The sequence below is a fragment of the Tasmannia lanceolata genome, unplaced genomic scaffold (assembly GCF_043159265.1).
Source record: "Tasmannia lanceolata isolate RefF3 unplaced genomic scaffold, GAP_Taslan_0.1 ptg000016l, whole genome shotgun sequence".
NCBI classification, from domain to species: Eukaryota; Viridiplantae; Streptophyta; class Magnoliopsida; order Canellales; family Winteraceae; genus Tasmannia; species Tasmannia lanceolata.
The window spans coordinates 11,015,056-11,030,532 of record NW_027518693.1 but is presented as its reverse complement, the minus strand read 5'-3'; the positions used below and the strand labels follow the sequence as shown (position 1 = coordinate 11,030,532).

The following is a 15,477-nucleotide window of genomic DNA, read 5'->3' as shown; positions in this document are numbered from 1 at the left end:
AAGATGACTGGTAAGGTAAAAAAAAAAGAGTTGAAAATGAAAAAGTAAAAACAAAAAAGGGAAAGAAGGGAGAAGAGGGAAAAGTGGAAAAGCAAAACGTGTTGCTTAAGAAAAGGGCATTTTTGTCCAGATTTTTATGACAAGACCTCTTTTGTCCCTCGTTGATAATTTTTGAAAAGCATGGGTCTTGTTGATAATTCCACCTAATTTTTGTCCCCCATTGGTAATTTATCCATTTCCAAAAGGGTTCTCCCTTTTCAAAGTGTTTTCTATCTGTCTAAAAAAATTACCAATGGGGGCCCCAAAATACGAGAATTGCCAACAGGGGTGCTCTTTTGAAAAATTATAACCGGGGGTTTGAAAACGGGATTATCAAGTACGTAAACAATGAATACTTGACCAAAATGACCCTACATAAACAGCGATTGTAAAGTTCATAGAGACTTGATGTTAGTTTTTAAATTGTATTTTTTGGTTGCTTTATTTTATTTTTATTTTGAGAGATGTAGTAAGGGCAAATATGTACTTTTGTATCCAGGGGCATGTTGGTCTTTTTGCCTAGCTTGCACATGTGTGAGCCACACATGTTTGCTACAACTTTTCCCACTACTTCCTATTTCAAATTCAAACCCTACTAGAAACTCTAAACCCACTATCCTAGCATTAAAGTCTCCACTTTCGCATACCCACTATCTCCTACCAAAGCTATTACTTATCTTTACTTTCCTTTGACTAGCCTATTCTCATTTACTTCTTTTTGTAGAGATTCTCCATTAGAAAGAACAATCTATCTAGACCTCCATTGAAGCCGTTGAAGCTTTCTTCCTGCAAGCTAGTGTTTGAAGAAAATGCCAACTTTTTCATATTTTGTCTACTTTCCCATATTTTGTCTATGTATTGAAGCTTTCTTCTCTTTCTTTTTTTTGTTCTTTATTTTGTAGTGTTGTTCTTTCGATCATATATTGAAGCACATCTCTTTTGGGCATTGTTCTTCTTCTCTTTTGGTTATTGTTCTTGGGCTAGTGTAAACCTCGGTTGCACTATTTGAGAAGAGGATATTCCGGTGTTGTGAAATCTGTCTTTCTCTATATGATATTAAAGCCACAAGGGTGGTAGTAGGTGCTTGTCTAGATTTCTTTGGTGAAGAAGTTCAATCGGTGCTTTGAAGATAGATATGAGTAGAATGGTTAGTAGACTCGGCATTGAGTTGCTAAATCAATCAAATTACAAGATATGAAGAACATGTATGGAGTCTTATCTTGTGGGAGAAGATTTATGGGATGTTGTTTGTGGAGATGCAAATGTGGCTCCGGAAGATACACAAGAAAATGACGATGTGTTGAAGGCATGGAGGATGAAGAATGCTAAGGCCGAATTTCTTTTGAAGCGGTCTATTTCGCATGATTTCTTTGAGCACATCATTGGGTGTAAATCAGCGAGTGAGATTTGGATTACACTTGATGGATTGCTAAACAAGAAAAATATGGCTCGTCTACAAATGTTGGAGAATGAGTTGGCAAATACTACACAAGGTAATCTCTCTATTTCTCAATTCTTTTTGAAGATTAAGAATCTTTGTTCGGAGATTTCTCTATAGGATCCGGAAGAGCCTATTTCGGAGGCACGAATGAAGCAGCATATTATTCGTGAGTTGAAAAGAGAGTACATTCCATATGTTACGTCGATTCAAGGGTGTGATCGACAACCTTCTTTGGTGGAGTTTGAGAATCTTCTTGCTTCACAAGAGTCTTTAGCTAGACAAATGACGGGTTGTTCAATATCCGGGAGTGAAGGAGAAGCATTATTTTCAAGCAACAAGAAGCCTTTCAACAAATATAAAGAGAAGAAAAATTTTCCAAGTAAAGGTGGAGATGAAGAAGGATCATCCGTTATGGGTAATGAAAATCGGAAGGGTATCAAGTGTTACCGATGTGGTAAACTTGCCGTGTGAAATTGAAGGATGGTAATGTAGCCGAAAATGTTGATAATCGAAAAAATGAAGAAGATTGGGGTAGATGTTTCGTGGCGGAAACTACTGCGGTGGGTGCTTTGGCATCCATCAATTTTGAAGATGATTGAATTGTCAATTCCAGTTGTGGGCATCATCTTACGGGCGACGAATCCAAGTTCTCAAAGTTTCGAAAATATGAAGGCAATGATGCTGTCATCACAGCGGACAACACCATACATCCGGTAGAGAAAGAAGGGGTCATCACCATTGGTGGAGCGAATGATGATCCTATTACACTTAAGAGTGTGTTTCATGTTCCCGGTAAGAAGAAGAATCTTTTCTCTGTCGCAAATACGGTTGATGCGAGAAATTATGTTTTGTTCGGGCCTAAGTAGGTGAAATTTCTTTGGAATATTTCAAGCTAAAAGGCAGATGTTGTCTATACCGGTAAGAGAGTTAAAGATTTGTTTGTTTTATCGGCTTCAACCTTATATGTTGATAAAATGAGTACAATGATGGAGCTTCAATTTGGCATGCTAGATTGGGTCATATTAGCATGAATAAATTGAAGGTCATGGTGATAAAGACTCTAGTGAATGGACTACCAAATTTGAATTCCTTTGGTAGTGAAAAGGTGTGTGAGGGTTGTCAATATAGTAAGGCACATCGTCTTCCATTTGACAAGTCTCTTTCAAGGTGCAAGGCCCCATTGGAGCTTATCCATAGTGATGTAATGGGACCTTGTAGGACACCTTCACTTTCCAGCTTCCGCTATATGTTGTTATTTGTTGATGATTTTACTAGATTCACATGGGTGTATTTTATAAGGGAGAAATCCAATGCATTGTCTAAGTTTGTTGAGTTGAAGAAGACCGTTGAAGGTGTACTTCACAAAAAGATCAAGCGGTTGAGAACAGATAATGGTGGGGAGTTTACTTCTGATGACTTTTCTATATTTTGTCGTGATCATGGAGTACAAAGGGATCTCACTTGTACCTATACGCTTCAACAAAATGGAGTTGCGGAGAGGAAGATTAGGCATCTTGTGAAAACTTGTAAAAGTTGGTTGTATGTAAAGAATTTACCCAAGGCCTTTACGTCGACGACATGATAGTTACCGGTAACAATGATGTTGAGGTTGCAAAGCTAAGGGAAGAGCTATCTATTCGTTTTGAAATGAAGGACTTGAGAGAGCTAAGTCACTTTCTTGGTTTGGAGGTGGAGACCTTGAAGGATGGCGTGCTAGTTTCTCAAAAAGGCTATGAGGAGAAATTAGTTGGAAGATTTGGGATGAATCAAAGTAAAAGATCCTCTACTCCTCCTGATCCCAACATAAAGATAAGGCGGGGAGAAGGCAAGCTTCTTCCGGATGCACGGCCATATCGTGCTCTTGTGGGTAGTCTCATCTACTTGACTATCACAAGACCCGATATTTCTTTTTACGTTGGGCTTGTTAGTCGTTATATGCAAGCGCCACGGAAACCACGCTTGGAAGCGGCAAAGAGAATTTTGAAGTATGTGAATTCTACCCTTGACTTTGGGTTGCTTTACAAGAAAGGAGTTGATTTTGTGTTGAATGGATTTACCGATGCCGACTATGGAGGGGACTTGGAAGATCGGAGATCTACTTCCGGTTATGTGTTTTTGTGTGGATCGGCGGGTGTTTCTTGGTATAGTAAGAAACAAGACTCGGTGTCACTTTCAACAACGGAAGCGGAATATAAGGCCGCCGCTCTTGCCTCTCAAGAATGTGTTTGGTTGCGGCGGCTAATTGAAGATGTTTATTTACCTATTCACAAGGCGACGACTATTCTTGGTGACAACCAAAGTGTACTCAAACTTGCCACAAATCCGGTTTGTCATGCAAGAACAAAACATATTGAGATTGAGCATCATTTCATTCGTGAAAATGTGTTAGATGGTAAAATTGGTGTAGCGGAAGTGAGGAGTAAAGAGAACATTGCCGACATCTTTACCAAGTCACTTTCCAAAGGACCATTGAGCTACTTCGGGGTAAGATTGGAGTAGTTTCCAAAAAATCACTTTAAGGGGGAGTGTTAGTTTTTAAAGTGTATTTTTTTGGTTGCTTTATTTTATTTTTATATTGAGAGATGTAGTGAGGGCAAATATGTACTTTTGTATCCATGGGCATGTTGGTCTTTTTGCCTAGCTTGCACATGTGTGAGCCACACATGTTTGCTACAACTTTTCCTACTACTTCCTATTTCAAATTCAAACCCTACTTGAAACTATAAACCCACTATCCTAGCATTAAAGTCCCCACTTTCCCATACCCACTATCTCCTACCAAAGCTATTACTTCTCTTTACTTTCCTTGACTAGCCTATTCTCATTTACTTCTTTTTGTAGAGATTTTTCATTAGAAAGAACAATCTACCTAGACCTCCATTGAAGCCATTGAAGCTTTCTTGTATGCAAGCTAGTGTTTGAAGAAAAGGCCAACTTTCCCATATTTTGTCTATGTATTGAAGCTTTCTTGTCTTCTTTTTTTTTGTTCTTTATCTTGTAGTGTTGTTCTTTGTATCATATATTGAAGCACATCTCTTTTGGGCATTTTTCTTCTTCTCTTTTGGTCATTGTTCTTGGGCTAGTGTAAACTTCGGTTGCACTATTTGAGAAGAGGATATTCCGGTGTTGTGAAATCCGTCTTTCTCTATACTTGATAACCCCTGTTTAGACTCGATAACCCTGTTGAGAACTTGATATGGCGAGATTTGATAACCCTGTTTAGGTTAGGGTTGTTAAATCAAATTTAGACCTATTAACCAGTTGATAAACCCATTTTAGACTTGGTAACCCTAGGTGCATTTTGGTCATTACAAGAACAGAAATATGTTCTGAAGAAATAAAAGGAGTTCTTCTTTCATTACAAATGCCTGAGAAGACAAGGAAGGGAGTACGAATCCCTGTGCATGCCAAAAAACAGTATGTAAAAAATGACGGTCATTTTCACTTTCGTCTATATTTTCCAAATTTTGAAGTGTTTTCCAAAGAAAATTCAGTCAAAACATATGGAGGCTTACTGCTTAAATAACTTATCTAAAACCCATGTAAGAGTTGGGGTATGTTTTTCTTTTGATTTTTCACAAAAAAATGAAACACTTTTGTTGTATTGGAAGAGTTATTATATACCATTAATGACCATTAACCTTCAGTACTTGCTACCTATTGTGATAACATATCTGTACTTATACAAACCCTACTAGTCCCCAACGTATTAATTTAGACAAATAATCCTGACTGATTGTTAAATAGGACATGGCTGGTGATGGGGTATGAAAAGCCACATCCAATTAGCCGTGGACACGTGGCCCCCGAAGTTGACACCAGCCTCAGGGGTAGTCTGGTAATCTGCCAAGAGCAGGTATAATCAAGTCCACACATGGGCCGACACCTGTCCCAGGGTAGGTAATTCAACCACCCCAGAGCTCTCACTATAAATAGCCTTCACCCATGCTAAGAAAAGGGGGGAACCGAATTCCTAAGGAAAAAGACCATCTTTAACTTTGGTTTTGCCACTTCCATGCCCATTACTGACTTGAGTGTCGAAGGGCCCGTCTTGAGCTACGACTCCGGGTTGGTCTTCCGACCTCGTGTACTTCTATGCAAGACATAATCTTCAATCAATCCAGCAGTTTGAACCCGCCAGATCAGCTCCTTCGCCACTGCCTCATCTGTTACCAATTTTGGGTCTAACAGATTGGCGCCATCCGTGGGACCACGAACTAAAAGCTGTTCGAAATCTCGTTTAAAATGGCAGGACAGAGGAGTGCTCGGGTACCAACTGCCCGGACAGCCCGAGCCGAAGCGCCTCGCAGGGTTCGCAGCGAGCGGGTTGCCTCACAGGTAGTAGCTCCTTCTGCAATAGCAGAACAGAGCCCGGCTCATTCGGAACACCTGAACCCTGCTCCTACTCCAGAACAAATCCAAACTCTCTTTCAACAGATGACTACTCTTGTTGATCAGTACAAAAATCTGATCCAAGTGCCTCCTAAACATCCCCTAGAAGTCTCTACCTCCGCGGGAAAGGCTGAGTGCCCACAGGAGAGAGCCTATAAATCCCAGCCGAGGTCAGACCCACAACTCTACAAGACGAGTCCATCACTCCCAAGCTAGACATGCGCAAACAGAGCCTCATCACCGCGCCAAGCCATGGAGGATCGCGCGCCCCTAGAGAAATCCCGGCGTCATCAAAGAAGCTTAGCAAGCCACTTCGGCTCGCCGCGAGTCCAACAGTGGAGGAAAGAAACAGGCCGGTGGGCCGAGAAGAAAGAAGGGCTGACCTGATGCTACGAAAATTCGAGGAGATAGACCACCGAACCGAATTCCTGAGGAAAAAGACCATCTTTAACTTTGGTTTTGCCACTTCCGTGCCCATTACTGACTTGAGTGTCGAAGGGCCCGTCCGGAGCTACGACTCCGGGTTGGTCTTCTGACCTCGTGTATTTCTGTGTAAGACATAATCTTCAATCAATCCAGTAGTTTGGACCTGCCAGATCAGCTCCTTCGTCACTGCCTCATCTGTCACCAATTTTGGGCCTAACAGCTGGCATAATTCATGAGAAGATTCTAGACATAGCCAGGGCCACCATATTGGACGGGCCGCCATGTTAGACTTTTGATTGTATAATTTATACAGGGGACCATCAAGGAACGAAGCAAAAAAAGCTTACATATATAATAAGGATGGTGTATGCATGAGATGCATATTTGATTGTAGAAAGAGAGAAATGGCCGGAGAAGGGGTGAAGGTATTTGGGATGTGGGCTAGCCCTTCTGCCCTTAAAGTCATTTGGGCTCTGAAACTCAAGGGAATTGAATATGAATGGATAGAAGAAGACCTTAGTAACAAGAGCCAACTCCTCTTGCAGTACAATCCTGTTCACAAGAAGATTCCAATGCTCGTCTATGGTCAGAAATCGGTAGCCGAGTCCATCGTGATCATCGAGTTCATCGATGAGACATGGAAACACAATCTGATCTTGCCGGAAGATCCATATGAGAAAGCCGTGGCGCGTTTTCGGGCTAAATTTGCAGAAGAGAAGGTAATGTGTTACCAGCTCATTGATTTCATTCAGCTAAGGCCTTGTTTGTTTTGGATCTTGGGAACCAATTGTGAGTCCAAAACTAATTTTTTGACTCAAATTTACGTTTGATTTTGAGTCCAATAATGAGTTTTTGACTCACTTACATTCGCTTCTCAAAGTGCAAAGCAAGAAGACAAGGTTTAAAATTCGGTTTCGGTACCGGTTTCGGTCGAAATTTGGTACAAAACTTGAAACTAATATTTTATTCAATATTAGTCAAAATTTTGGTGAAATATTAAATTAATATTTTTTTAAAAAAAGCTTTTGGGGTCAAATTTCGGAAAAACTGAAATTTCGGTCTAAATAAATGACCGTTTCTGTTTTTTTATCGATTTCGGTGTCGGTCTCCACCGAAATCCCATGCAAGCATACCCTATAATCTTAGAAACTATAGATGTGAATGTTGTGTGGGCCCTTTGAATGGATTTCGAATAGCCTAGAGTCCTAGACAACCTTTAGTCTGACGATCCTAGCTGTCCAATCAATGGGATGTTGTTTCTTTGGTTATGGAGCCTAGATTAATGGAGTAAGTAGTAAACAGTGAGGAGACTGGCATTGGATTTGCCAACATGGAGAGAATTGTGGTAAGTAGAGTTTGGTTGACAACCTTGTATAGTAGTCAGAGTCTTAAATTTCAAATTTCGTCCCAAATTATAAGATTTTAACCGAAATTGCCACCTGAATTTCGGTGGAAATTTTGTTTTCGGCTGAGGCCAAAACCGAAATTTAAAACCATGATAGTAGTAGGGGTGTCAATACCAATATGGAGAGAGAGAGAGATGCCAATGCTATATTAACAAGGGATTTTACCGATCCAATCAACCGTTTGGTAACTGATCATCAATTTGGGATGGAACCAAGGCCATGTGGCTTGTCTCATGATGTTCTAAAAAATCAAAGGTATTGATGTCGTTTCATGATGTTCTAAAAGATCAATGGTCTTGATTTCATGGAATTTCCCGTTACCATTGTTCACAAAACATTGATCAATGTAGCACTCAATACAAAACCCCTTTACAAAAATTGATGAATTTCAATACCACTAGTTGAATTCTTCCAAAACAGAAGTCAAGTAGTGAAGGATAACCAAATATGTTAATGATGATGGGATTATTAAATGACTAGAGCAAAATTGTTTCTTGCAGTGCTTGCCAGCAATTTTCGGTGCCTTCTCTAAGCTTGGGGAGGAGCAAGAGAAGTTCGTCAAGGAAGCTAAAGAGAATCTAAGAACTTTGGAAGAAGGTCTCAAAGGAAAGAAGTTCTTTGGAGGGGAAACAATTGGGTTTGTTGATGTTGTTGTTGGTTGGATTGCTCACTGGGTTCCAATAATCGAAGAAATTATTGGCATCAAGATAGTTGAAGAAGAGAGCTTGCCATTGATCAATCAGTGGTTCAAAGATATCCTTGATTTTAAAATTGTGAAAGAGAGTTTGCCCCCTCGAGACAAATTGCTTGTCCTTCAGAAGGCTCGCAGAGAGATGCTACTCGGATCATCAGCTTAAATCTTAGGCTTGAAGATAAGTTTGAGGAGTTTATTATAATAAAGTGATATTTTAGACCTAAAAGAAGATGACAATAAATATGAAGTTTGATTTCCCTCTGTTTTAGACTTTTAGTGGGGTTTGCTTATGCAGTTTCAGGGTAAATTATTACTATGCTATAACTTGTACTGCTTGTAAACAGAGAGGCTAGGTACTTGGAAACTCCATACAAAAGACAAAAGCAAACATTAGTTTCTAATCTAATTTCAAAAATATTTTCATTGAACAAAAAATAAAGGGGGATGATTAATTCGCACCCCATGTAGGATAATTCACACCCTTTAAAGAAGGGTATCTGGCTGTTTTCAACGCTTTTTAAAGTAAAATTCACGGTAGAGGGGTGCGATTTATCCTAAGGGGTAGGGGTGGACATGGTTCCGGTTAAAACGAAGAACCGAACCAAACCGGCTGCTTCGGTTCAGTTCTCAAATTTGACGGTTCGGTTCTGGGTCCCAGATCTGGGAACCGTTGGATTTCGGTTCGGTTTAGGGTTTGGGGACCTAGAACCGTTAACTGAACCGAAAAAAATACTATATGCCATTTGAAATTTGAATCGAGCAAAAAAAGTGGGGGGTGTTTATATCATTCTTGATAACTATAACTTTTAAGTATTAAATAACTATAACAAAACAAGGGGCTGCTGATATCATTCTTGAATCTCTTAATTATTTTATCTTTTAGACAAAAGAAAATAAGAAACCCTATATTTATTTACAGCTTTGCAAACCCTTTCTCCCTTTCCACCTCCACTCTCCGTCAAGCCTCGATTTCCGCCGTGAAGAAGAAGAAGCCCAAAGGTACGTGTTAATCTCTCTTTCTCTCTTTCGATTTTTTTTTCCTGCAAATCTAACCCTATTCTTTCTCGCTATTCTTCTCTACAAATCTAACCCTATTCTTTCTCTTTCAATTTCTCCTTTTCTCTTTCTGTTATTCATATTAGAAGCTTTAGAAACTAACCATATTTTTTTACTTCTTGTAAACCCAGAACCGAACCGATTAAATTCGGTTCTGGTTCGATTTGGTTCTAGCTTTCATTAGTTCGGTTCTGGTTCCAGATTTTGGGAACTGACAGTGAGTGGTTCGGTTCTTGTTTTACTCCAAAACCAAACCAAACCGAACCATGTCCACGCCTATAAGGGGGTGCGAATTTATCATTGCTCAAAATAAAAAGAAACGTGGAGATCATCTGTGGCTTTGTTCACTTGTTTTTCCAGAAAAGGAAAAGAAAAGGTTTCCCGAGAAACTGACTTGGCAAAAGGAAAAGAAATCCCGAGAAACTGTGCAGGAAAAGGATTCTCGTGCCTGTTCACGGGCGCAGGAACTGTGCAGGAAAAGGTTTTCCGAGAAACTGCTTGCCCATATTTTTTCACTTGTTTTCCCGGGAAAGCAAATCTCATCAAAATGGTGGGAAATGGTTTCTCACACTTGTGAGAAAAGACTCTTTTCCACGTCATCTGTGGGTTTTTCCATGTCTTTTTTTACATTTTCCACCTAATCCTGTTAGTTTCTCGGGAAAACAAGTGAACACCACTATTTTAGCTTTCTCGGGAAAAAAAGGAGGTGTTTTCCCGGGATTTGATTTCCCAAGAACGCAAGTGCACAAAGCCCGGAAAAATGAACCCAAATTATTGAAACAACAACGGCGATAAAATTCCATTTCCCCAAGGATATCCAAGAAATGTAAAGAGACCCCATTTGGGTTCCCAGACATGAAAATTTTTCAATCTTTCTTAGGGATACAACTAATATACATATTATATTGCCCAGATAAGTAACCAGGAGTGGAAATACCAACCAAAAGGATTGAAACAACGACTACAAAATGTCACCTTCAATATATAGAAACCTACATTTGGGATTCCCAAAGATCAACTAATTTTAATCTTCAACAGCTCAAATGTGTACAAATAAAATTACCTTGAAAATTGAGGATTATTATACTCTATGTTTCGTCATTGCAAATCTGCATGTCAAGGACTATAATACGACTCAATCTCCAAAATGAAAATTGAAAACCCACGAAGACAGTCCATGTTTTAAATGGATCAAATAATTCTCTTATGCAAAGCCATCCCAGATTCTGCAATTTTCGTTTCACCATGTCAAGTACAAATCCAATTACACAATTATGTGAAATTATTTAACTAATAGAGGAAAAATGCAGATGACCAAATCAGGCATACCTACATACTGATAAGAATTTTCTTGGGTTTGATGAATCTATGTTTCCCATGCCTGTATATTAAGGCTTACGTGGGTGGATCCAAGTTGAATCAGAATAATGGGTAGGAGTTGGACTGCCGATGAAAGCCTGTCGACAGGAAGCGAGTGTAAATCCGTGTGGCACGCTGCAATTGTTGGTTATCCTTTGGGAGGCCATGGCATAGAGAAAGAGATGGGGAAAATCTTTAATGTAAAGGGCGTATGCAAATGAATCGGTGCTAATAGGAAACAAAATCATTTTATTTTTGTGATTAAAGGAATGAGAGTTTTTCTTTTGAAATTAAAGAGAGGAGAGAGAGAGAGATTAATCGGAGTGAATTGGAAACGTAAACGTTTCCATTATAAATAGGGGTTGTGATGGGGTGTAAAAACAGCAGCCTATTAGCTGCCGACACGTGTCTTGAGGGGGGCCCACCGCAGACCCCGCGTCAGCAGGGGTAGTTTGGTAATTACCACAGAATAGGTGAACTTGGACCTATAGCTGGCCGACACCTGTCTTGGAGCATTAACTCCCCAACTACCCTAATTTTTCTCTATAAAAGGGCTTCCAAAGCTCATAAACAGGGTAATAACTTCTCACCCACCACTCTAAAACTAGCTCTGCACTCTTGCTCATACTGACTTGAGTGTCGAAGGGCCTGTCCGGAATAACACTCCGGTTGGTCATTCTGACATCGTTTGCTTATGTGCAGAACGCAGAACGCAGCAGAACTCAGTTCCACAAGACTCATTCCCTTCACTTCGGCTCCCCGAGCTCTCCAGCTCGGCTCTTACGCCACTGTCATTTCTGTTACCGATTTTAGGCCTAACAGATTGGCGCCATCTGTGGGACCCCGAACTAAAGGCTGTTCCAATCACTTTACAAAAATGACAGGGCGCAAGAGTGCGCGGGTGCCAACCGCGCGGACTACCCGAGCCGTGCTGCCCCGCAGGACTCGGAGTGAGCGAATCGCCTCGCTGGTGGTGGCAGCTTCTGCTACGGCCAAACAGAGCCAACCTCGTTCGGAACACCTCAACCCCATGCCCACTCCAGAGCAAGTTCAAGCTCTCTTTCAGCAAATGACAACTCTCGTTGGTCAGTACCAGCAGCTACTCCAGGCGCCTCCCCAACCTCCTCCCGAAGCTCCACGACCTGTCCAAGAAATGCCAGATATCCACAGGGGAGAGTCATCGCACCACGGTGAGGACCGAACTCATCACTCCACCAGACAAGTCTGTCATCCCACAGCCAGGCATGCACAGACAGAGCCTCACCGCCGTCGGAGGTAGCGGTCTCGCTCTGCCCAAAGGCGCCAAACTCACAAAGAGCGCGCACCACAAGCCAAATCCAGGTCCCGTCGTAGTAGTCCGGAAAGCCACTCCGGCTCCGCGACCAGCCAATCGGTGGAATGAAACAAATCACCAGACCGTAGAGCTGACCCGATGCTGCAGAGAATAGAGGAGATGGATCACAGGATAGAAGAGCTGGCTAGGGACCAAAGCCGGCCCGTTTCTAGAGCGTTCTCAAGCAGAACGCCATTCACCGATGACGTCATGGGTGCCCCAGCACCCAGAGGATTTAAAATGCCAACTGTCCCGTAGTATGATGGGACCACTGACCCAGTGGACCACCTGGAGACGTTCAGGACGATGATGCTCCTCTACGGTGCGTCGGGGAAGATCTAGTCCGCCACTTCATGAGCAGCCGCAGGCCAAGGAAAACCACAGCATCCCTGATGGCCTTGCGGCAGGAGGATAATGAACCTCTCAAAGCCTTCGTCAGCCGCTTCAACAGGGAGGCACTCCAAGTGCCAAATCTAGACCCCTCAGCCGCTACAAATGCACTTCTCGCAGGTGCTAGATCTAATGATTTCCGCCGAGCAGTGGCCCGCCGGAATCCTCACTCCCTAGCGGATCTAATGGCCGGGGCGGAGGAGTATATATCAGTAGAGGAGACCCTAGCTGCCCTGGACTCGAATCGGAGGAGAACCTCTGAAGATAAGAACCCTGCTAAACAGCGTAGGGATGACAAGGTCATCAGAAGAGAAAAATCCCCCCAGAGGAGGGAGGAGAACTTCACCCCTCTCAACACTTCCCGAAGAAATATCCTGGCCGCTATCAGCAGGGAAGAGTTCGTAAAGTGGCCAACCCCGATGATCTCCAAAGGAAACAGGAGGGACAAGTCAAAGTACTATCGTTTCCACAGGGACCACGGCCACGACACGGATGAATGCTGGCAGCTGAAGGAGGAAATAGAACAGTTGATTGGCAGGGGCTATTTGAAAAAATACGTCCGAAGCGACGCCCTCCGAAGTGAGCACAAGGAGAAAGGTCCCCAGGGCCGGAGCCCTCGGCGGTCACAACCGCCCCCCACCCGGGGTCAATCTCCTCTGCCGCCGAGTCCACAACTAGAGGCACACCGCTCCCAACCAAGGGGAGTCATTGGCACAATTATGGGTGGCCCGACAGCTGGGGGCACCTCGTCCGCTGCTCGAAAAGCATACGCACGCCGAGTCAATGCCGTGCACACATGCAGCAAGAATATGAAGACGGACAATGAGAACTCCTTTTCAGATGCCGACCTCGACAATCTGATACTGCCACATGACGACGCCCTGGTCCTCACCATGCTCGTCGCAAACTGGGAGTTGAAGAAAATCCTAGTCGACAACGGGAGTTCGGCCGATATTTTGTACTATCATGCTTTCGAGAGAATGATGATAGGTGACGACCGCTTAAGGCCAGCGAACTCAGATCTGTTAAGTTTTTCAAGAGAGGTCGTCAAAGTGGAGGGACAGATTGAATTCCCAGTCCTCGTCGGAGATCCGCCCTGCCAAGCTTTTGCCATGGTCAACTTCCAGGTAGTGAGGGCCACTTCGGTCTATAACGCTATCTTGGGACGACCCGGGCAGAACTTAATCCGCGCAGTCGCTTCAGCGTATCACTAGAAAATGAAGTTCATAACGCCAAACGGCGTGGGTGAGGTCAGAGGAGATCAACCACAGTCCAGGGAATGCTATGCCATGGCACTCAAAAGGCAAAAAATGCATCGGAATCCTTGCCGATTGAGCTGCTTGATCTGAGAGACGAAGCACATGTGACTGAACCCGCCGAAGACCTCAGAAAATACTATCAGTAGTAGACCACCCGGCGTGGAAGTGACTTTGTAAATATCTGCTGAATGTGAATGACAGAAGCTCTTTTGCAAATCTCTTCGTACAACTTGGGTACTCGCTGCTTGGTTCGCCACGGCTCGTCTCCGCAAAGATCAGGAGCGTACTCCTGGTCCGGAACCAGCCCGGATGCAAAAAACCAACGCAACTTGGAAACCCAGTTCACTAAAACTCGAGTACTCTGGAAACCCAGTTCACTAAAACTCGGGTACTTGCTATTTGGAAACCCGGTTCGCTAAAACTGGGTACTCGCTGCTTGGTTCGCCACGACTCGTCTCCGCAAAGACCGGGAGCGCACTCCTGGTCCGGAACCAGCCCGGATGCAAAAATCAACGCCGCTTGGAAACCCAGTTCGCTAAAACTTGGGTACTCTGGAAACCCAGTTCACTAAAACTCGGGTACTTGCTATTTGGAAACCCAGTTCGCTAAAACTCGGGTACTCACTGCTTGGTTCGCCACGGCTCGTCTCCGCAAAGACCGGGAGCGTACTCCTGGTTCGGAACCAGCCCGGATGCAAAAACCAACGCAACTTGGAAACCCAGTTCACTAAAACTCGGGTACTCTGGAAAACCAGTTCACTACAACTCGGGTACTTGCTATTTGGAAACCCGGTTCGCTAAAACTGGGTACTCGCTGCTTGGTTCGCCACGGCTCGTCTCCGCAAAGATCGGGAGCGTACTCCTGGTCCGGAACCAGCCCGGATGCAAAAATCAACGCCGCTTGGAAATCCAGTTCACTAAAACTCGGGTACTCTGGAAACCCAGTTCACTAAAACTCGGGTACTCATTACTTGGAAACCCAGTTCGCTAAAACTAGGGTACTTGCTGCTCGGAAACCCAAGTTCAATAAAACTTGGTCATCCTAAGCCGTTCAGAACATCTCCAGCCAGACTGGATATAACGCGTCTGGCTAAACGACAAAAAATCAGTCCGGCCCAAGCCGGACTGACAAACTCCGGACTGACAAACTCCGGACTGGTAATTTCCGGACTGCTCCAAATTCCGGACTGGTAATTTCCGGACTGCTCCAATCCCCGAACTAGTAATTTCCGGACTGCTCCAAATTCCGGACTGGTAATTTCCGGACTGCTCCAAACTCCGGACTGACAAACTCCGGACTGGTAATTTCCGGACTACTCCAAATTCCGGACTGCTCCAAACTCCGGACTGACAAACTCCGGACTAGTAATTTCCGGACTGCTCCAAACTCCGGACTGACAAACTCCGGACTGGTAATTTTCGAACTGCTCCAAATTCCGGACTGCTCCAATCTCCGGACTGCTCCAATCCTCGAACTGGTAATTTCCGGACTGCTCCAAATTCCGGACTGCCTCACAGGCCGGACCTCGACCACCACAATCAGAGATGTACTCACCACATTTCCCCAAGTCACCATAATAACTTGGAGAACTGGGGGGCCTATAAAAGGGCTTCCAAAGCTCATAAACAGGGTAATAACTTCTCACCCACCACTCTAAAACTAGCTCTGCACTCTTGCTCATA

General features: G+C 43.3%; 1 protein-coding gene across 1 annotated transcript; it reads left to right on the top strand.

Moving 5' to 3' along the window:
- The first annotated feature begins 6,583 nt into the window (after positions 1 to 6,583).
- Positions 6,584 to 8,734, top strand: LOC143849040 (glutathione transferase GST 23-like). The gene is made up of 2 exons (XM_077358092.1): positions 6,584 to 7,017; positions 8,205 to 8,734. The coding sequence occupies exons 1-2, from the start codon at positions 6,670 to 6,672 to the stop codon at positions 8,559 to 8,561; spliced, it is 705 nt and encodes a 234-aa protein (XP_077214207.1). The 5' UTR covers positions 6,584 to 6,669; the 3' UTR covers positions 8,562 to 8,734.
- The last annotated feature ends 6,743 nt before the right edge of the window (positions 8,735 to 15,477 follow it).

Bases quoted from the DNA above. Each gene is read 5' to 3' on its own strand.
- LOC143849040 (XM_077358092.1), top strand. From the start codon at position 6,670: ATGAGATGCATATTTGATTGTAGAAAGAGAGAAATGGCCGGAGAAGGG. The intron at 7,018-8,204 runs GTAATGTGTTAC...TGTTTCTTGCAG, and splicing joins CTAAATTTGCAGAAGAGAAG to TGCTTGCCAGCAATTTTCGG.